This window comes from Coptis chinensis, chromosome 8 (genome assembly GCF_015680905.1).
Source record: "Coptis chinensis isolate HL-2020 chromosome 8, ASM1568090v1, whole genome shotgun sequence".
Classification (NCBI taxonomy): domain Eukaryota; kingdom Viridiplantae; phylum Streptophyta; class Magnoliopsida; order Ranunculales; family Ranunculaceae; genus Coptis; species Coptis chinensis.
The window spans coordinates 71782918-71805982 of NC_141463.1; the positions used below are offsets into that span (position 1 = coordinate 71782918).

At 34.3% G+C, this 23065-nt stretch overlaps 2 protein-coding genes across 2 annotated transcripts; one reads left to right on the plus strand and one right to left on the minus strand.

Annotated features, from left to right (window-relative positions):
- Nucleotides 1-3: 3 nt before the first annotated feature.
- LOC147482810 (putative fasciclin-like arabinogalactan protein 20) lies at nt 4-1550 on the plus strand. The gene has a single exon (XM_086575819.1). It carries the CDS (start codon nt 259-261, stop codon nt 1312-1314), a length of 1056 nt encoding a protein of 351 aa, XP_086431945.1. The 5' UTR covers nt 4-258; the 3' UTR covers nt 1315-1550.
- A 3788-nt stretch (nt 1551-5338) lies between these two features.
- LOC147482811 (uncharacterized) lies at nt 5339-5897 on the minus strand. Its single transcript, XM_086579430.1, has 2 exons — nt 5684-5897; nt 5339-5541 (listed from the first exon to the last, which is right to left on the minus strand). The coding sequence occupies exons 1-2, from the start codon at nt 5895-5897 to the stop codon at nt 5339-5341; spliced, it is 417 nt and encodes a 138-aa protein (XP_086435556.1).
- Between the last annotated feature and the right edge of the window lie 17168 nt (nt 5898-23065).

Consider the following 23065-nt stretch of genomic DNA (forward strand, 5'->3'; position numbering starts at 1 on the left):
TATGTCGGTACGATATTTCGCTATGTAATTGTGATTTTTGTTGATATTTTCCTTCTCCCAAAACTCCAGAACCTTCTAGAACATTGATGATCAGAGAGGGTATTCCCGTCATTCAACAAATTCCCTAACAAACTTGTAACAGAATTCCCACTCTTGATCCTCCACGTGTCCCTTCATTTCCCTCCCTCCTCCTCTATATAAACACACCTTCTCCACACTCACTCACTCACAGAAACGAGACCCAACCTCATTTTTCCAATGGCGAAACCAGCCATACTTTTCCCTCTCATTCTCCTCTCCATCCTCTTCCCCATTTCATCACCAGATCTTCAAACAATAACACTTCCATCAGAAACAATCGTTGACGCAGTAGAAATTTTATCCGATTCAGGTTACTTATCAATGTCGCTAACACTCCAACTCATTTCCCAAACACTCGTTCCCGAACCAACATCATCACTAACACTCTTCGCACCATCTGATTCTGCTTTCATTGAATCAGGTCAGCCGCCTTTATCACTTCTTCAATATCACTTCTCACCATTGAAATTCTCACTCGAAACTCTTAAATCATTACCGTTTGGTACTAAGATTCCTACTCTGTTTGATAATCATTCGTTGGTTGTCACTAGTATTGATTCTGAGAAAGAGATTTCGATTAATAATGTTACTATTAATGATTCTGTGATATATGATGTTGGTTCTTTGGTTGTTTATGGTGTTAACACGTTTTTTGATCCTTTATTTGAGAATGATGTGAATAAAACTTTGGTGTTGATGAATCTTGGTTGTGTTAATTCCATGTCTGATGATAATGATGAATCTGCAGTGTTTGTTGATAATAATAACCTTGAGGAGAAGGGTTATAGAATTATAAACCAGTTTCTTGATATGCAATTTGGAAATGAAAAGAAGAGGATGACGGTATTTGCACCTGATGATAATGAAATGAAGGGTAGTTTAGTGAATTTGACTGATTTGGCATCGGTGTTTAGAAGACACGTGGTTCCATGTAAGCTGACGTGGAATGATTTGATAAATTTGGAAGATGAGCTTGTGTTGCCGACTTATTTGAAAGGGTTTAGTATTAAGATGAAGAAATCTGGTGATGTGTTGGTATTGAATGGTGGTGTTCCGATTGTGTTTTCTGATGTGTATAAGAATGAGAATATTGCTGTTCATGGGATACAGAAGATGCTTGGTTTGAATGATGATGAGAAGAAATTGAGTAATACTGATAATGGGTCTGAGTTTCATAGCAGTGCTAGTGCTGATGAGAGTCATGATAATAATCTTGATTATGGGGAATTTTGAGTCTGTTTTCTTGTGTTTTTTTAATTTTGTTCTAGTGTTTGTAGGTTTATGACTATGATTTGTTTTGCTTTTGGATGCGTTTGAATTTCTTTGAAGAATGGGAAAATGAGTGGAGAGAAAATTCTGTTTTTTAAACTGTTATAACTGAAAGTAGTTGGACCTTTGACTCTGCTGATGTGGAAGCAGAACATTCTGCTGCTTTTGATGAAACTAAATTACTAGAAAGTAATTTGATATGATCAGTGTGTAATAATTCATATTTGCGCTTCAATTTCACCTCTGCCACTGTCGCATTTACATATGCCTACCTGTTTTAAGCTGCACTAATTTGAATTTTCCTTGCATAATAAATCTACTACAAGTCTGACGACGACTGAAGTCCATAACAGAACATTACAATTACTATTGGAAAACTTGGCGCGGACGACACCTTGTAGGGAAAAGTACTGCGGATTCACCAGAATAAAGATGTAAACAATGTAACTAATTCTCTTGAACAGCCTCATTAGTCTTATTGTTACTGTTCGTGTTTACACTGTAGTACGAGTCCGAATTTGTTGCACAATGATAAAATTAGTGGAGTCCGAATTTGTTCACCAGCTGCTACTGCTGGTGAAATCTACCAGCGCTAATTGAAGCCCATGTGTATTATTAAAACTTTCCGTTTTTTTTTTTTTTTCTTTTTTACAAAAACAATATATCTAAAAAACAAAAAAGTATTAAACTATTTTCTCTACGATTCTCTCCCATAACATAGTCGTATTCTTTGTTAACACTTTCTCTGATTGGTCCACATCTTAACTTCTTCTACCTCAGCATTTGAATCAAACAAAGAGACCAGATAAAGTTTCTCACAACTCACATGAGACTCATGAGACAAGAAAACGGGAAAAAAAAGGGAAACAAAACTTTCTCCCTCCATCGTCACTTTCCATTCTTCAATTTTTGTTCCTGCCTAATCAAATCGTCACCAACACTGATCCTCAGTGCTAAGGTATCTCCACCCACCATTGCCAACTCTCATCAATTCATACTCTATGTTCACCTCCAAAACCTTTTTTGTTTCATTTCCCCAACACTCGTAGTCATGCGCGCACTCTCCATATTTTTCACGAGACACATGTTTTATGGTCAAATATATCATTAATTGTCTTCATATTGCACCAAATATTATGAGCTAGAGAAGTCGAGTTTTTAACGATTTGTTTGAACAAAGTCTGATAAAAAATTTTAGTTCTTGATGAAATATATCATTGGTATTATAATTCCTAATGAACCACCAAGTTGTGGTGATCAAATTCCACTCACAGTAGGTTAAGAAAATGAAAAATAAAATAAAATAAATAATAATAATAATTGCTGCTTCAAGCTACTACAATATTTTTGTTCATAAAACGAGTAGGAAATGATGCTGGATTGCAGAGTAGATAATGGAATGTAAATACAAAAACAATATTCCCCATCAATGTCTACGACAATAATTATATTTTTTCACTAAAAACAAAATTCACAAAAGTATACAATTTAACCAACAAAAACTAGCAACACTATCTTTAGAAAATGCATATTCCCAAAAACTTTATTTGTGCCCCATATAATTTTTTTACCCAGCCATTTACAAAACACTCTTTATATAAACCATGTACCAACGTATTGTACCATCTATAGTATCGATGAATCTGGAAAAGACAATCATCGAGCCGGTCGTTGAGCTTCGCGCAATTGTGAAATATTTGCCTACAAAAACATTTGAAGCATAACTTAGTCATTGAGATGGAGAAGCTACCCAACGAAATATAAAGATGTGATATATTTGTTATTTTGGATACCTGTTGAGATGTGGAATAGTCACTAGGAAATAGTATCATAGAATGGCAAACATCATTCGGTGGGAAAAGGCCAAGAAATGGAGGTACTTGATTTGGGCTGTGTTCATATGAAGGTTGATGTACCAGTACTTGTTGATACATGTCTAATGTTGTGCCCATGCTACTTGGAATTTGGCTATGTGATTGTTGGTGAATCTGCCCAAGTCCCAATTTAAATGGATCCTACACAACACATGTCAGAATTCATAATCATCCTCTATATATTGAATACTACAATGAACATCAAAAATACTTACCACCGGCGCAACTTGATAAGCATTTGATGTTTCCCTGATATTCCATCTGTTAAAGTTATATTGTTGTTTATGTGCCTCCCATACAAAAAGAAATGACTTACATGATATATCTTAAGATCTTGAGCAATTTAATACTTTAAAACTAAGAATAAAGCAATATATACCATAGTTGGGTTAGTTGCATGTGCTATCCACATTTAATTCCCCTTCTATGGCTTTTGTAATAGATATCTCTTGTGTCTCTTGGTTACCTACATGATACACTCACATTCAAAAAAATAGAGCAAGTCATGTAAGTTACAAATAGATAATTAAAATATCATTGATATGTAAGCACAAACCCTTTGGTTTAGATAAAGTTCTCCTTCTGGATGGTATAGTCTTGAGCGGGCCTTTTGCTCTTTTAGCTGGGCCACGACTTGGTTTTCTTTTCGGGTCTCGAATTTGTGCATCCTCATTCATGTCGGGTAAAGAAACTCCATGTGTATCAGGTGTGTTCTTTTGAGATCCTTGTCCTTGGTTCACATCTTTAATTGCTAATGCATCCAGTTTTGCCTCGACTTGTAGTAACTCTGACTTAGCAACTAACCACAAATCACTCGACGCCACACCCTTTGCAATAATTCTTTGCAAAATATGTGACAACTCACTATATCAAGTTGCAGATTCCGGATCAATATGCCTTAGGATCGCTTCTCCATACGAGTCAAAAACAACTTTATCAATGACATTATTTGTCCATCTTTTCAAATAATACTTGGAGGGCAAAGTTAAAAAATTCAAGTCACGAAACAATTTCAAAGCATGGGAGCAAAGTATTCCTTGAAACCCGAACTTTCTACATGTACAAAATACTTACTTTTCTAATTGATTATATTTAAGAGTACAACTCCTTCTCCGACTTCCTATTTCCTCCATTTTATATTTACAAACATCTCCATCAGTTTCAACCAATTCCATTAGAAGATCAAGAGCTTTTTTGTACTCTCCTTGAAATATATAAAATATTTTTCTTGTATAAATTTTGGAGGCTTCACGTTCCACAGACCAATTAGACCACAAGCTAGGTGCAGTTTGTCGTGTCCTATAGTCCTCTTCCCTTTCAGATTCACGGCGAGTAGCCATAGCCTTGGCATACTGATTTACAAACTCCCGAAGAATCATCTTACTTCCAAAGAATGCTTTCAAAAACTTGTTTATACTTTCACTCATTTGTGTCGTGGTTACACCTGCACAAAAATGGATACGAGCATACACTTGAGCCCACTTTTCGCGTGACTTGTATAACCCTTGCAACCACTTATTATCTTCCAAGTTAAAATATTTGAGAAAATCAGCCCAAGTCTCTTGAAATTCTTCAATCGTTTCTCCTTCATATATGCATTCTCTGAAACGATGATTAAATTCATAATTGCACTTGGGAAACATGTGATTCGAGTTTATTAATGCATTATTGTAAATGTGCCAAAGACATAATCCATTATGAACACCAGGAAACACATCACTGATAGCATTCAAAATCGCCATAGCTTGATCTGAAAAAATGGCTTCAGGTTTTTTTCCTCCCATAGCATTCAAGAAAGTAGTGAATAACCATATAAAAGACTTGGTTGTTTCTCTCTCTATCAAACCACATCCGAAGATAGTTGTTTGCCCATGATTGTTGACACCAACAAACGGTGCGCAAAACATGTTGTAGTCATTTGTTCTAAATGTTGTATCAAAACTCATTACATCACCAAACAACGCATAGTCACGCCTTGACAATCCATCACAAAAAAAGACCCTACAAATTTCATTATCATCATTGGTTCGAATAGAATAATAAAAATGCTTGTTCTCCTCTTTTTTTGCTCTAAAATAATCAGGTAAAGATAGTGCATCACCTCTTTTACGAATTTATGCATGTTGTCTTTGAAAGAAGTTATTGAGATCAGTTCTTGTGAAATTAAGATATTCAGCTCCTCCGGCTTCTTCACTGAAATATTTGAATATATCTGATTGTCGAATTCCCAAAGAATACATTTTACTAAAAAAGTCTGCTTGTGAAAACATAACACTTCTCTGTGACCTCATCAAATGTGCACTCTTAGCTGCGACAACTTCATGAGTGTGTTATGCAATAAACTTGACCAACTCATATTTCTCCCTTTTGTTAAGCTTAACAACAAATTCTGCCTTACAGTTAAATCGTCTTTCATCTCTCTTTTTTATTGGAGTTTTGATTTTAGTATAAGTACGTACCTTCACAAGAACAACATAATGTATATCTCAGTATCTTCTTTCGATCAGTTGTGCTTTTATTTGTTCTCTGTTTCCTAACACTAAATCCAACAACTATTGCATAGTGATTATAGTAATTGTACGCCTCTTTTATAGTGTTAAACTCCATACCAACTTTGGGATCTTCATCTGCCAAGATGTTACTTTCTAAGTTATACTCATCATGCTCTGCCATATCACCATCAGACCACAACTATGTTTTGTCGAAAGCCTCCGGACTATCATTATCAAAATCAAGGGAATCTAGGACCTGGAAATCTTCACCATCCATCTACAAAAGAAAGGTAGTATATCAATATCAAGTATATTTATTTCATTTACATTGACATTGAACAAGAAAAATATTTATTAAAAATAAAATCTGTAATGTTGAGCAAAAAAAAAACAAAGTTTACAATAATGATCACTTCAAGAAACTAGCTTGAAAAAAATTAAAGGGTGTTGTTTTAGTAGGAAAAAATTAAAGTAGCGATCCATTAATGTGGACAACAGTTTTGGAGGTGAATATGGAATGTGAATTGATGAGAGTTGGCAATGGTAAGTGGAGATACCTTTGGCGATGAGAATGAGTGTTGGTGACGATTCGATTATGCCGAAACAGAAATTGAAGAATGGAAAGTGACGATACAGAGAATGGAGGGAGAAAGCTTTTGTTTCCTTGTTTTTCATTTTCTCCTCTCATGAGTTGTGAGAAACTTTATCTCGTCTCTTTGTTTGATTTTAAGTTAAATGCTGAGGTGGAAGAAGTTAAGATGTGGACCAATAAAAGAAAGTGTTAACAAGTACACTGATTTTTCAGTGTGCAACAAATTCGGACTCATGTCGTACCATGGATACAAAATGGTCTGATACGCAGGGGAAAAAAAGCTGACATCGATGAAAATAAGAACACAAAGTGAAGACCGCCACGATGGAAACTGAATGGTCTATAAACCTATAATGTTCCTATTGCAGCTGGCTTAGGTTGAACCAACATGTTTGCTGCACGTGGATAATAATGGACAAACCCTTTGTTTAAAAGTCATTTATGCAAAGCTTGGGAAACCTGCATAATTCAACTTGGTTACTGAAGGTCATTATGTTATGCTTATTCAACAAAAACAAAGCTGAAAACAACACTAAACTCCAGGGCCCTCCCAACCCCGATATATATAGCATATTCATTCCATAACCTTCAAGTCCTAAGAATTCTTTAGGATGGTACAAACTACCTCACTAGGCCATATGACTAAGATCACCTTATTGAGACGGTCATAGGCAATCCTTAAGTGGAATCCTATCTGATGATGGCATCTTTGCACATGTAGTTTTGACACATGATTATTCTACATTTCCCTTATAGACACATAATTACATTTTTGCAGGCAGTAGCTTGCCATTACCAGTTTTGCTACTTGTCTAGGTAGATTTCCATGCTTTTGGATTTTATTCACATCAGTAATCTCCGCCTCCATAGCATCCATGATCCATCAAATCCATATTCAATTCGATGCCTTTGAGGTACTTGTATCCCAACAAACAGGGCCGGTTCTACCCTATAGCAAAATAAGCAGCTGTTTAGGGACCGCAGTCCAAAGGGCCCAATATATCCTAGCCCACCTACAGTCCTAAGTCTATTATTGTTTTATTGTGAAAAAAAAACTCAGTATTTGTTTTTCATTTATTTTAATCCATTAGATAAACGGTTTTACATTGGAAATTAGAAAATTGCATTAAACCTCTTCGTTTCCCTAGCGTTTTCGCCTTCTCCAATAAATAAACAGGCACGCCTCCATAACTAATTAAACTTCTTCAACACCCTATGGCAATTTATCAAATTGAAGCTAACACTTGAATATTATTTATATAATTCTTTTGCCTTATTTGGTTTTACTATATTGTTTTATTTGGTGTAGAACTCTCTCTCTCTCTCTCTCTTGTGTAATTATTTGTTAAATAAATCTATTGAAATTTCAAGTTTGTGACATTGTTGTTTGGCCATGATCTGCTACAATGTTATAGGTATAGAACATTTTTTTTATTCTTCCACTATTCCTCATGTATTTATGGTGTTTTGTCTTAAATCTCTCTGTATGTGAGGATCTCCCTCAAAACACTCCTATGTTTCTACTTCACTTTGTATTTATGTTCTTTTTATCAATAAAATTCAATTGAAAAAAAAAAAGTTTGTGGAGAGACTATTCAAGAAAGAATAAATAAAATGTTAGGATCAATTTTGACAATAATTGTTATATTTTAAATTTTTTGTTATATAAAAACAATGTTTGTGGGGAAGACTATTCAAGAAAGAAAAAAAAAATGTTAGGATAAATTTTTACAATAATTGTTATCTTTAAAGTTTTTGTTAAATAAACAAAACGTTTGCATTCATATGAAATAACATAAACAAATCATATCGATCTATAAAATGTAACAATTTTATTGGAACTTTGTTTAGGGCCCCCAATTGCCTTGAGCCACCCCTGCTAACAAACCCTTGGACCACATACCTAATCTGAAAAATGACAAGATATATAATCTCCTAAAATTTTCCAAATGCTTCTCGTTGTTCTTGGCCTCAACAAAGAAATCTAACCCATAAATCCAAAACTGTTAATCTGTTAACTTTTGTGCATAACACTTTGGCTGACAATTTAAAAATCTTGCCACGGATTTAAGAGAATCAAAAGGTAAACCTTAAAATACTAAAAAAGTAGCTATAGCTCAAGACTTAAGTCCACATTTAAAAATGTCACAATTTAGGTTTCTCAAATAAACCAGAGGATCAAATGGTACAGTTACACCATTGCAACACGTATAAGAGACCATTGCAACACTTGAGTAAATGTCCAATTGTCAACATATTACATATAAAAAGTACTCAAACGCCCACGGACAATTTGTCAACAAGGCCTACATGTAACTGAGACTAGTGGTGGATACAAAATATTACATGTATACAGTTCTCTGGGTTGGAGGAGAGCTCCAGAGGCAAATTGCAACATTGGAAGGGAATAGAAATCTACATAGGGACCGCCTTTGGCATAAGGGCATCTCCAATAGGGGGTGTAAAATTACACCTCCACCTAGGCTCCACGTAGGTGCCATTAAGATTTTACACCTCTAATTGTATACTATTGTATAGCTTATAAATATCCACACTTTATACTCCCCAATGGAGAAGTGTAAAAAAAAATAGATTTTAAACTCGGACGTCACTTAAAGTGACGTCCAAGTTAAAAAATTACTTCAGAATTAGAAAGGGATGTTACTTAAAGTGACTCCTTTTCTCAGATGTCTGTTCGGGTGTCGCCGGGCTTTTTATTAGCTGATAGCGAGAGGGGGAATTCCCCACCCTCTCTATTAACTAATACTTTATTACATACGGTATAACACCCCCATTGGAAAGAGTTTTTTGACATTTGGGGTGTAAAAATTCCACTCTATACGGTTTACACCCCCCATTGGAGATGCCCTAAGTCCTTCTTACGTTGTCGTTAGCTTTAGCAATATCAACTTTACATAGGAGTCCTGGGATGCCTAATCTAGCTCTCATGTCAATACACTCATTTGCAATCGGTATGCTGTCAAGTATTTATTTGACGACCCGCCACAAAGACTCCTAGAGATCTTGAATTGAGAGCAGGATGTACAAGCTTCAATCTTGATGATAGCACCTTAGAAATAATGTTATACACTCCTCCAATAAGGTTTATTGGCCTATTATTGTTAACTGCTAGGACCCTTTCGGGAAAGGTTCAATAAGGGTTGTGTACTTGTATTCACTTTCCAATCAAGGAACCCTGATACTTGTAAGTCCTTAATGTCGTCCATGACATCATTCCTCATTCAGTGGCAACACTTCTTATACACGATCATGGCCTCATGGGTAAACTGTCAGGACCTTGCGCCCTTTTCTCCTCCTAGATCAGTTAGGGCAACACGGATTTTTTTCATCTTCAATAATTATTTCCATCCACACCCTTTGTTCTTATGAGAGACTCTCGAACTCAATTCCATCCAGCATTGTTCTCGTAAGGCCAACATCGGGGTACAAAGAAGTATAGTAATCCATGGTATGGCTTCTAATTTTTACCTTTGTCTCTAGAGATACTGCCACTAATTACTATTGGGGTTAATATCAATACCAATTGATCCACACTACACAGATAACTTGTATTTGAACTCACTTCAACTCTAGACAAATTCTAAATATCAACTACAACCTAGCTAATATGCCCAACTCTCTAAACAACTATTAACAACAGATAATAATGTAAAGAAGTAAAACACATACCACAACACAAAGATATACCGTGGTTCAGCCAATGGTGCCTACTTCCACAAAAGCTAATCCTTTTATAAAGTGAGAAGGAAAATTACAATCACTCTTTTCAGTCTCTCACCTTACTAAATCACTCATTTCTCTTTACAAACTTGTTTCTCTGTAAAGGTTGTCTCTTAATCTTGATTGCTTTCAAGATTGGGTTTTCTCGCTCTTGTGTTGCCTTTGTTCGTGTGTTTTGTCTGTATTTTAGGTTTTGCCAAAAACTCAAACATATATTGTAAACTTGCGGTTTCACAAAAATAAAATTCTGCCGAAAATAGGCATGGGTGTGGTATAGCTACGCTCAAGACTCAAAACATTTAAAAGCGTCATAGGCGGCATCCTAAAATACCGTAAGTTGTTCCACGGCATGATAAGAGACATTGCCTTGAAAGCAAGACTAATATGGCGCATGCACACTCGGGCTTCTAAGGAACTGAACTGGTTTTTTTCACCTCATGTGAGGGATAACTCCAACAATCTCCCCCTCCCGAACAGTGAGGTAGGATATCTTCAATTCATGCAATTTCCAAATCAACAGAAAGAGTCTGCTACCATTCCGGTGGTAGCACAACAAACATCAAACTTACCTTTCGGTAAAACTTTAGTCATCATATCTGACTCGTTCTTATCGGTATAGATATTCTCGATACACAAATTCTTGTCTTCGAGTACTTCTCTAATCCAATGATAACGCACATGTATGTGCTTTGATCTAGAATGAAAACTCGGATTCTTGCTCAAATGGATGGCACTGACTGTCACATAGAACTACAAATCTATTTTACGCTTTTAGCCCTAGTTCGTCGAAGAACATCTTCATCCATAGCATCTCTTTGCAACACTCAGTGGTTACAATATACTCGGCTTCTGTAGTGGAGAGGGCAACACACTTTTACAACTTAGATTTCCAAGAAACTGCTCCCTCTGCAAAAGTAACCAGATAACCGGAGGTGGACTCCATCGAGTCAACATCACCTGCCATGTCTGCATCACTGTAGCCTTCAAGTAAGGGCTTACTTCCACCAAAACACAAACACGATTTAGAAGTGCCCTTGAGATATCTTAATATCCACTTAACACCTTCCCAATGCTCCTTACCCGAATTTGACAGAAATGGGATTACAACACCAACGACGAAAGCAATATCTGGTCTTGTACACACCATTGCATACATCAAGCTGCCCACTGTAGATGCATAAAGAATCTTTTCCATCTGACTTTGCTCATGCTCACCCTTTGGACACATCTATTTGGTCATGCATAATTGGCCACCAAGCGGACAACTAACTGGCTTTGCTTGATCCATGTTGAATCTCTTCAACACCTTCTCAATGTAGCTTTCTTGAAAAAGCCACAACTTCCTACTCTTTTTGTCACTAGTGATCCGCATCCCAAGTATCTTCTTTGCTTGACCCAAATCCTTCATATCAAAGGACTTACTCAAGTCTTTCTTCAGCTTGGATATCTTGTTGATGTTTAGGCCAACTATCAATCATCCACACACAACAAGAGCACTATGAAATCCCCGTCTGAAAATTTCTTAACAAACATACAATGATCGGAAGCAGACTTCTTATATCATTGCTTCACCACAAAGGAATCAAACTTTATGTACCACTGTTTCGGCACCTGCTTCAACCCATATAAGCTCTTTATCAGCTTGCATACTAGATGCTCCTTGCCTTTGACCTCAAACCCCTCTGGCTGGTCTATGTAGACATCTTCTTCAAGGTCTCTATAAAGAAAATATTTCTTAACATCTAGCTGCTCAACCTTTAGGTTCATATTTGTGGTCATACCCAATACCACCCGGATAGAAGTCATTTTTGCTATAGGAGATAAAATCTCATCAAAGTGAATACCTTTTCTTTGACCAAATCCCTTCACAACAAGGCGAGCTTTGTGCTTTGGTACAGCTTCATAATTAAACTATCTTGTACAACCAAATTAAAACATCATAATTTCAAGCCACAATAATAATGCCTCCATACCTTTCCAAAGTTGGCATGGAAAGCCAGTGCAAACTACTCAACCATAAGTTCAATCTATCCAAGTTCTTATCCTATTACAGCTTAGCTTCCTGAATAAGCATAACATCACACTTTATTCTTTGAATCAATCTCTTGATTCTGTTGAAGGAAACTATTGTATAATATACGTCTTTGAGATAAATGTCCCCACTTCGTCATTAGATATAATTTTGTAGTATTAGGCTGCACTTGCCTTTGGTAAACTATCATGCATTTTGTCAATCAACGACCAACGGACACTGTAGACATGTGTCAGGATGGTGCATAAAATCAGAAGTATCAGGGACGGGTATCATTAGTAGTCATAACTATTATCAAAATCCCATCATTAAGACTAGAAGAGCAGTGTATGTTAAATTCACCATGTAGCAATAATCATAAAATAATAGGCTTGCTCAATTCAACACGTTATTATCAACGTCTTAACTAAAAACAAATAATAGGTTGTTGTCTGTTAGTGCAGATTGTGAGAGTAGTTAATGGGTCTTCTAAGGTTGCAACCGTACCGCTAACATTCATAATTTCCTTCTTGACCGTCAAATGTGTGCAAAAAAAAAAGTCAAATTCATGTCTGTAGCAACCATAAACTAGCAACAACAAAAATTAGTTCGAAAGGACACACCTGCGAAGGTAGATAGGCTATGGTGCGCCCATAATTTTTATAGGAAGTCCAATGGGGGAGCTATATGGGCGGCTAAAGGACATAGCGCCCCGAACACCAAATGACCATTTCAATTGGGTTGCTAGGAAGGGTCTTAAATTTGGTTAGTGTGATCAACCAAGTTAAATTTGTGGCATTGTATAGCAGCTATCATAATTAAGTTTTGGGAGACGGACGATACAATCTATGTTGTCCGTGTGTTAAATTTTGAAAGACAATATAAATTGTGTCCTATATATGTCCCATAAATTAATTCGACTTATGTGTGCAACAAATGGACGGGTGGCATAAATTGTGTTATCCGCATCTCTTTAGCATCTCAAAGTTTAACAAGCCCATTGAAATGATTTTTTAATTTCTTGGCCAGCCAAATTTGTGCTGGGTGGCCAAAAATGCTAAAAATCCTATGGGGCCACGTGGAATACTATATATATCAACTCCTTATAACAACCTTCTATATATATACTATGTGGCACCACGACCCATTGATATAGTGGTAGCGTTGTTAGCTAACAACAACAAAATGGTTATTTATCAAGTCGTGGTAGAATAATGGTAAATAATAAAAAAAAAAAAATTACATTATGTGGCAACTCAAATTTGACACTACCGTTACCTTTGGGGATGCTCTTAGACTATAACACCAACGGTGCACCAAATTGTGATCCTAGCCATGATCACTCTCATATATACAACCAAATTGTTTTTAACTATGAAAGCAAAATGTTACAGTCCATATCGTATGGAATGCAATTACACTCCACATGATGTGGTGTGTGAGTCTCTCAACTGCCTTATCGTCTGGCGTGCGAACTCCAAAAAAACAAACTCACTGTCTCACAAGTCTCATGATACACGCCATGTGAGTTGTCGTGTGGGCGTCGTTATGGTGGGAAACACAATTATTAAATTGTCACTTGTATTTGGGAATATGTAGGGGTAGCAACACATTTCAGCTACGATTAGTTTTGTAATTTAGATATCGTCATTTTAAAGTTTGACAAAATAACTAAGTGTCATATTTTACATTAGAGGTTCAGAAATAGCCCATTTAGCACTGCTTAATTCGCGGTGAGATAATTATATAAAAGAGATAAACATTTATCATTTATTTATGATAATTCCTTGTTTTTTCAACTACATTGTTGATTTGTTGGTACTAGGAAACTATGTTAATTCTTTAACAAAAACATATGCACACCAAGGAGATAAATGAGATGAAAAATTATCATTTTTGGGAATTTTCCCCTTTAATAGGAAACTATATTAATTTTCAAACAAAACCATACACACACCAAAAAAAAAAACATCTAAAGAGGTTGAGAGTTCGATCAAAGTTGCCCCAAGTACTACTTGGAAATAATTGTTAGATGTTTTGGTCATGCATCGTCACTCCACAACTTAATTGAGTGATGTTTTGGTATGTCCAATTTAATTAAATTTTAAGTAAGATCCAATTAGATTTGATATGATCGAGTATGTATTCGAGTTAATTATTTTGAGTTTCTAGATCTAAAAATTTACATATTGAAGGATTATTACGAAGGATGACGTAGTTTCTAAATCTTTATTCTATTTCGATTTCGGTACAACCATTGTATGTCTTGTGAGTTGTGACAAAGTAAACAAAATTATTTTATAGTAAGGAGAATCCATACATATCATTCCAAATGCATGTTGTGTTTTCAACCATCGGTTCTCTCCACCACTTCAAGCTCCCTTAACTACTCCAAGCCTCTTATTCAACAAGTAATATTAATTTGTATTATGCTCAACTCTATGTGGTTCTAATTATCTTAAAATTAATTTGGTTTGTAAAAAATGGCTAAGAAGAAGGTTGAAAAAAATAGGAGATTATGACATTAGGGATATGGCTTTGAAGAGCTTGATCAGTACTATATGGGTTAAGTTGAGTTTGTACAAGAGAGAGAGAGAGTATTATTAATATATTACCACACATAAAATACCACAGTCATTATACCATAATAGTACACGTAGTTTGAGTATAATAATATTGAGTGGTGTTTTGGTGTGTTAAAATGTTGGTTTTTTCACATATTGAATTTGATGTTATCTTATAATCTTCGTAACCAAAGAAACATAGTGAGAGCTTCATGTGCTATCTACAACTTTATATAATTAATCTCCATAAGCAAATAAACATAATGATAGTTTCGCATATTATCTACAACTTTATAAGGAAACATGCTTTTGAAGATTATTTTTATGTGAAGAAACAAATGATGTTATTGTGCAAGGTGAAGGAAGTAGCAGTGAATCACGCCAAAGCTATTCAAATACAATTAAGTAAATTACAACAATGAGATATAGGCATAGCGAGAGATGATATTTTGTAGGGGTGAATATATTTTATAGACTAGCAATATAACTATTTGACGTGTCATTTATATAGTATTAATGTATGGATATGGATGGATAACGAAGGATGTAAAATTTGATAATTAGGAAGTACTTTTGAAGTGTTTATACAAACTAACTTTTAGCTTTTTGGAGATTAAATTTCAACTTATTGGCTTTAAAATTTGTAATTTGCCAAACGTGCTTATGCAAGTTATAAATCGAAAAAGGACTCTACATCTTTAGCTTGACAACTTTTAATTTGTTTAATCCCCCCCCCAAAGTGAGTGTTCCACATCTCCCAAACTTTGATTTTGCTTCCTCTTTATCTATTATATATCTCTTAGAGCAAGATTTTTTCCCAAATTTTTTTTTTTTTCCTACCTCCTTACTCTATTAATTTATTTCTCTAATGCCCTCCCCCCCCCCAAGTGAGTGTTCTACATCTCCCAAACTTTGATTTTCCTTCCTCTTTGTCTATTATCTCTTAAAACAAGATTTTTCCCAAATTTTGTTTTTTTCCCCACCTCCTTACTCTATTCATTTCTTTCTCTCGTTCAATTATCGAGAAAATAAATCCAACTAATCATTGAAACTGTCACTATGCATATTTTTATACGTGCCAATTTATATCTTAATCTTCAACGCGATTTCATTTTGGAATGGAGAAGTGTCGTCCTAATTTTGTTACATTTTTTAAATGATATCTAAAATGATTTTTTACATATATAATTTTTTTAGTCTTATTCCTGAAAATGAGACAGCCAAACTTCTATCGTCAATTTGGTCTCATTTCCAGTAAGCAAATTGCTAAGAGCCTCAGAGATAGAAACGACTTTATAAATGCGTTGGAGTATGATTTTATTACCAACTTTATTTCTATCAATCACATTATAACTCACTTTTAGCAATGGTGTTGGGGGGAGGGGTTTGTACACGACCCGCTAACCCGGCACGAAATTAGTGGTGGGTTGAGAAAAAAGGTTTTTGGGTCATTTAAGGGTTGACCCCGTCGAACCCGTCAAATAAATGGGTTGGGTTAGGATTACATATCTTAACCTGAGTAATTCATTAGTAAACCTGATGAGTTATCGGGTTTAATAGGTCGGTTCATCAACTCGTGACCTGTTTTAAGATATGTTTTATTAATTTTTTAGATCTCATCACCCCAACTACTTAAAATAAACGACTAAAAAGATAAGGATCAACCGTCATATTGATTCGTTCGATAAAAATATGTTTCATTATTCAATTTTCATTGATATGTAATTGAATTATGGATGGTAAAAATATGTAATTGAATTATGGATGTAATTTTCATGGATAAAAATATGTATTGAACCTAGCTCCTAAAAGGACCTTAAATAATGATCAAATATAAAACAACCACAATTTCACCTACAAAATTATTTAAACTCTAATATTTTGTGAATATGATCTACTAACCATAAAGAACGTCTCCACAAAAATTCAACTCGTTTGATATTTTCTAACTTAGATAAAAATTATTGTCCATTTTTGAAAAATATCTAACGGTCCATAAATGTCTAGTTTTTGCAATCATCTTTTGCCAATGTTAAAAATTGTCAAACGAGTTGAATTTTTGTAAAGATGTTCTTTATAGTTAGTAGATCATATATATGTTAAAAAGATTATGTTTTAAATAATTTTGTAGGTGAAGTTGTGGTTGTTTTAGATTTGGTGAATTATTTAAGGTTCTTTAGAGTCGGGCTATATATATATATATATATATATATATATATATATATATATATATATATATATATATATATATATATATATATATATATATATATATATATATATATATATATATATTTAAGGTTATTTACTTATTTATTTATTGTATGTATACTAAATATTTTGTATACATGTTATCGTTATTTGTGAACCCAATCTGAATTGACCCGTTATATGGCTACACTAGTTAATACCGTGCCTTCGGCACGGAATTGATAAAGAAGCATATTTGAGAGTGTGATTTTAAATTACACATGCAATGGAAAAGGAAATTTGATAAGTAGGCAACTCAAAAAATATAATTAATGTGCCAAAAACAAAAGTTATTTTATGATTTAGATTACTTAACTTTGATAAATTTTGGGAGAAATTGATGGAAAGCATTTGGAAATAGGTTAATAATGTACGTGTAAATTTTCAAAGAGAAAAATGGATTGTACGTAATTATTGGAACACCTAACAATTACAAATTATTCCTATAGGTATGGTGGGAAGTGACAACCGAGCTGATATTAACTCATAATGTGCTACAACTTAATCTATACCATATCGTCCATACAATTTGAATATAATCTTGTATCTGTTTTTTTTTTTCCAAGGTTTTATTCAATTGTGAGTTTTGGTTTTAGGTGTGCCTTGTAGGTGTAGTCATAAAGATATAGAATTGTTTTATGATTTGAGGTGATTTGAGTCGTATAAATTGGGAATTTGTCTTCAAAGGATGTTGTGGTTGTCTTGCTTTTATCTTGAGCAGCGAGCGTTTGACAAATTATCCATTTGCTGAAAATAAAAAACAAAAACTATATTAGAAACAACATAGAGAAATGACGTAGATATAATTCCAACAAATTAAAGTACATATTAGTAGTAGTAGTAATTAGAGGTTATTATGAATGGATAGAAGGAAGGATTTTATACAATATACAAAAGAATAATTTATCAGGTTAGGTTGAGGCCGAATAAAAAATAAATATAAGTATATTCACCGATATACCGATACATATCGTAAATATCATAAATATTAATAAAAAATAGGTCAAATGTCGGTCAAAGTCAACAAAGTCAATGATATATATCGAATATGTCGGTTGATATGTATCGATATCTCAGAAAATCAGATATATATCAGTTCAAAATTATGTCAATATATAATCCGATATATAAGAATATTTCCATATTGTGTACCCCAAATTCCGATATATGTTGCTGATATTTATGATATATCACCGGTATTTTTAGCCCTGGTTAAAAGTGTAACCCTTGTTAAATGACTTACTATTGCCTTCATTACAAATAAGTTTTATTCGTGCAATTTTTTTTTTTTTTTTGGCATTGTAGAACTTGGATTGAAGAATGCTAAACAACTTGCGGGTAATGAACTTGGATTGAAGATAAATTGATGAATTCCTAATTAATTGATAGTAATTTATGAGACCCTATAATAATGATAGGTATTGGGATTTCATGGCTTTGGATGCTATTTAATGTGGTTAAAGGAGTTATAAAAATTAATTAAATTGAGGAAGAGTAAATGGAGGAGTTTTCAAAAGGTTGTTTCTTAGTCAATTTTTTTTTATTATAACAGTCGGAAGGACATGAGAAGTGAGAACCTTCCAAGTAATCTAGCATAATTGCCTCAGATTCATCTGCTGATCTACCCAACCCAAGCCTGCCATTCTTACCACATCCCAAACCGGCCAACAACACTCTCTTAGCTGTAACCGCAATGGAGTGTGTATATATATATATGAAAGACACACTCCTAATATTTTCTATGTCCCACTAGCTGCACATTGCGCAGACATTGTTTCTTCGTCAATTGTTTTATCATAACCAATTATATATTAAGGGGGATATGATGTTGTTGTGTATGGGATCTTATGCATAATTTTTTTTCATTTGTACGTTCGTGAATACAAATTGTTATATAGTTTTAGTGGAAACCATGTCTAGATAAAAAACACCCAAGTATAATCAATTAACAAATCCCATATGCACATCAAATCAAATAACACATAGAGAAGATACTCTTATTTAGAAAATATTTAAGCATTCAAGATTCAATCGTGTTTAAGTTAAATGAACAACTTCAACACTACATTCTGCCGTATCATGTCATAATCAGAAAGTTAAAAACACAGTAAACTGAAATGCATACAACTCAAGCAAATAGTTAACCGAAATGCAAACGACTCAAGCTAAAGGAGTTTCAAGCACAAAATCCAAAATTGTGAATTTGGAAGAAAATGACATGTGATTGGATAGCCGTTTAGCACACATGGCCTTCATTAGGGAGAAGACAATCGTTAGATATTTTGATGATTCATTTTTAAACAATAAACCAATAAAGTCGTTAACCACAAAGTTTAATAGAGTTGAAATAATACTGATCTTAATAAAGGGAACAGAGGAATACCTTATCAATATATAAGAATGCTCGCTCGGCACTCTAGACACAATGCTTGTGTTTGTATTTTTTTCATGAAATAACTCCCCAAAAGATAATCTCCATTGGTAGCGGAGGATCGATGTTACTCAAGTATGTGAGTACTCATCTCCAGCAATTTTATACTTTGCTTGCACACTCAAGTGAGCTTATAGCAATCTTATATATGCATTTCATTTATCATAAACAACTCGTGGCATCTACTGCTTACATACTAACTCACGACAACTCATGTGGAAAATATGCTACATGCATGGGTCATACCAAATATAATGATCAAAATCGCTTTCAGTGCTACTATGATGCAAACCTCATTTGCATAGGAAATGATTTTGTAAAGCTAAGTGCATGAGATCAAGTCACTGGACTTGTGCCTTTATGTTAAGAATGTTCACTCTGTACTAAGCTTTAAACTTTACCCATATTAGCCAGATAGGAAGATCCAGACAGGAAGATGAAGCAGCCCATGTCTATATTGTTACTTTATAATTAAGGTTGTAAAGGTTTAAGGTCCAACTACTTCCCCACCATACTGTATAAGTTACTATATAAGATTTTGTTTTCTAGCACAGTGAACAACTTGATATGTAAGAGAAAATATTGGAATATCGCAAATCATTAAACTACTATTGTAATGAAACTCACTCAAACATAAATTTCTATCTCTAATTAGGAGAAGTCAGCATAATTTTGAACAAAAAAAAAAAGTCTTAGAATTGCAAAGGAGTACATGGACTTCCTTACATATTAGTTTCCTATGTTCTTTACTTCCCCACAGTGTAAACCTAAAATACATAATATTGCTAATATAATAGCACATGTTAGAAACATGAGATTTCCCTCAATTCATCACATACGATATTTGCAAAACAGATACTCAATAATTAACTGGTCAGACTTTATAAGTGGATTATATTGCCTAAAGATTTGGTTTTTAAGGTAAGACCTAAGCAAGTCAAAGTAAAGCCAAATAAAACTTAGCCCGACAACGACATTGAAACAAAATATAAATCAAATAAGCCCAAAACATCACAAATTAGCTTGCTAACAGCAAAGTGTCACAACATCATTAACGCCATTTTCAAGGTACACATGTGTTTAGCTTCAACCTTAACCTAAATGCACTACAAACATGTTCTAATAAACCTTAGCCACATCTAGCTTAATAATTCCAATGGCAGTAATAACTAGTTCCATTATGACACTCATTATTGCATAGGTAGCTTCCCTTCTCCCTTAACATCATTTTCCCTTCAATTCAAACCACTTAACCATGACTACAAACCTAGTTCCAATACCAAATTTTAAGAATCAACCAACCACAGAAATAGGTACAACCTTCAGACCCTCAAGAATTTGCATTCAAACCCATCATCAATAACATATAAGGAAGCCAAAGATCTAGAGCTTCCATACGTGAGTTGCACAAATAATAAATAAATTAACAAATCAACGTTTGAGGGATTGTTGCTAACAGTCATTTATGTATAGAAATCCAAGTACTCAAAAGCCACAAGATGGGTGTAAAATATAGACTGGAAAAATTAATATATGGTTAAGTCTTGGCGGAATTTAGCGCTTTACTGGGAGCAATCACAATATGATATACTACAACCTTTCATCAAGGGCAGTTCTCTCTTATGTAGTTTGATATAATATTTTACTGTGTAGTGTGAGAATAATAAAGTACCATGGCAAGGACAACACTTCAAATCAAAATCCAAATAGCAAAGACATAACACACTGTAAATTCAGGGGAAAAGAGCTTAGAGTGTTTTTAACATTTAGCATGAATTATTAATGTCGGGTTCGCTAATAGGCTAAAGAATTTACATGATCTGATATAACTAATTGAAGAAAACAAAACTTAAAGTGTAAAACTTTAATTGTTCGAAATTCCAGTTTCCAAAAGAAATGCAAATATAAAAATAGAGATGTAGAAACAAAGTGCAAGGATTTAAAACATGCAATACTCATGGCATGTAGTAAACTATACACGTGCAAAGAAATAGCCTAGCATGAAAAGATTGCTTACCTTGTAAACACGATTGTTGGGAGCAAAAGACACGTTGGGGAGAGATGGTGATTGAGGGTACGCAACCTATTGTCACTGGCTCATTGTAGTCCCCAACCTCAAATGGAGAGGAAGATCAAAGAGATGCGAGGATTTCAAAACTTGGTAAGAGAATTTCAAATGGAGAGTGCTTACCTTTGTATATCAATTGTCACGGACGAAAGAGGCCTTGGTAAGAGCTGGTCATGTAAGGTGCAATTTTCTCCATTGCAACGACTGAACTTGGTTCCATGTACTGCGCAATATACAGTCCAATTAAGTTTTCACATCAGAAAATTGTGCAACAACATAGGAATTACTTTAACATGTCTACTTAAGAGAAAACATGACGGAGGGAAGAGAAATAGAATCCTAAATAGACACTACCAGTGAAGACAATTTTCTTCCACGTACTTTCTTAATTCTATAATTAACCATTGAAGTCTATAAAAAACTAAGACATGGACCTAGATTTCAATGACACTCGATCTCGACAACAACTATAATTTGCATTAAGAAGCCAATAACAAACTTAAAGGAATATAAATGCACCGGAATGCAACAATTGTAACAACAACACAAATTAAAATAAATTAAAATCAAACACTAATAAAAGATTAAAAAATTGCAAATGCTCACCTGCTTGCTTATGTTGCCCCTCTCTCCACATGCATTGTTAAGTAAAAAGTATCAAATCAACCAAAGAAAATACCATGTATAAATCAGGGAGGAAACAAACCAACACCAATAAAAATTGAACTAACCTCATGTGGTACAACATCACGTGGTACATCATATCATTGACAATGAATAAAAAAACCCATTGAACCAAGCAGATTTATGTTTACCAAAGGAAGTGGTAAATGAACCTAAATGAAATTTGAATCAAAATTTAATCAAGGTAGGAAATATTTACCAATTAAACTAAGATAGATTGAAAACTTCATTAACAACAAAGAATGGATAAGAGGGCATACCTGGATACCTTTAGTTGAGCAAAATAGGAAAAAAAAAACTGAACATGGAAAGAAAGTTAAAAGAAAATAAACAAATCTACACAATAATTGTTATTTTAATTTAACAAATAGTAAAAGAAGTGAAGGGAGGGGATGAAGCCGAGATAAATGAAATCGGAGTAGTATAAGAAGTGACGAGACAATTTTGTAGTGTTTTCTAATTGGCTTCAATTATTTATATTTTTTTTACTAGGCTTTGATCAAAATAATCCCAATTGACTGAGTTACACAGACACTACACGCTCAAATTCCTTTGCAAACCCGAAATCCACTTGAGCGAGGGTAGATGCATGGAGGGGTAGAAAGAGGGAGATGGAGAACGAAGAGGTTATAACTACTACAGAAAAGCTCATATACCACTGTTATTTACAGTGGTAAAAATCCTTTAGCCACTATTTTCATACCGTGGTAACAACCACCGTGACAAATACTTCTAACAAAACCGTGGGGAAAAGTGCCTCTTATATACCACAGTTTTGATACAAACCGTAGTATTAGGATTTACAAACCGTGGTTAATAGTCCGAAAAGTTCACTCTTACATTTACAAACCGTGGGAAATAGTGATGATATATACAACGGTTGGATACAAACCGTGGGTTATATAAACTTATTATACCTCGGTTCTTATCAAACCGTGGGTTATATAAACTGCTTATACCTCGGTTCTTATCAAACCGTGGTTTATAGTCTTTTTTTTTTTTAATAAA

Bases quoted from the DNA above. Each gene is read 5' to 3' on its own strand.
- LOC147482810 (XM_086575819.1), top strand. From the start codon at position 259: ATGGCGAAACCAGCCATACTTTTCCCTCTCATTCTCCTCTCCATCCTC.
- LOC147482811 (XM_086579430.1), bottom strand. From the start codon at position 5,897: ATGGCAGAGCATGATGAGTATAACTTAGAAAGTAACATCTTGGCAGAT. The intron at 5,542-5,683 runs GTACGTACTTAT...ACACTCATGAAG, and splicing joins ATTATGTTGTTCTTGTGAAG to TTGTCGCAGCTAAGAGTGCA.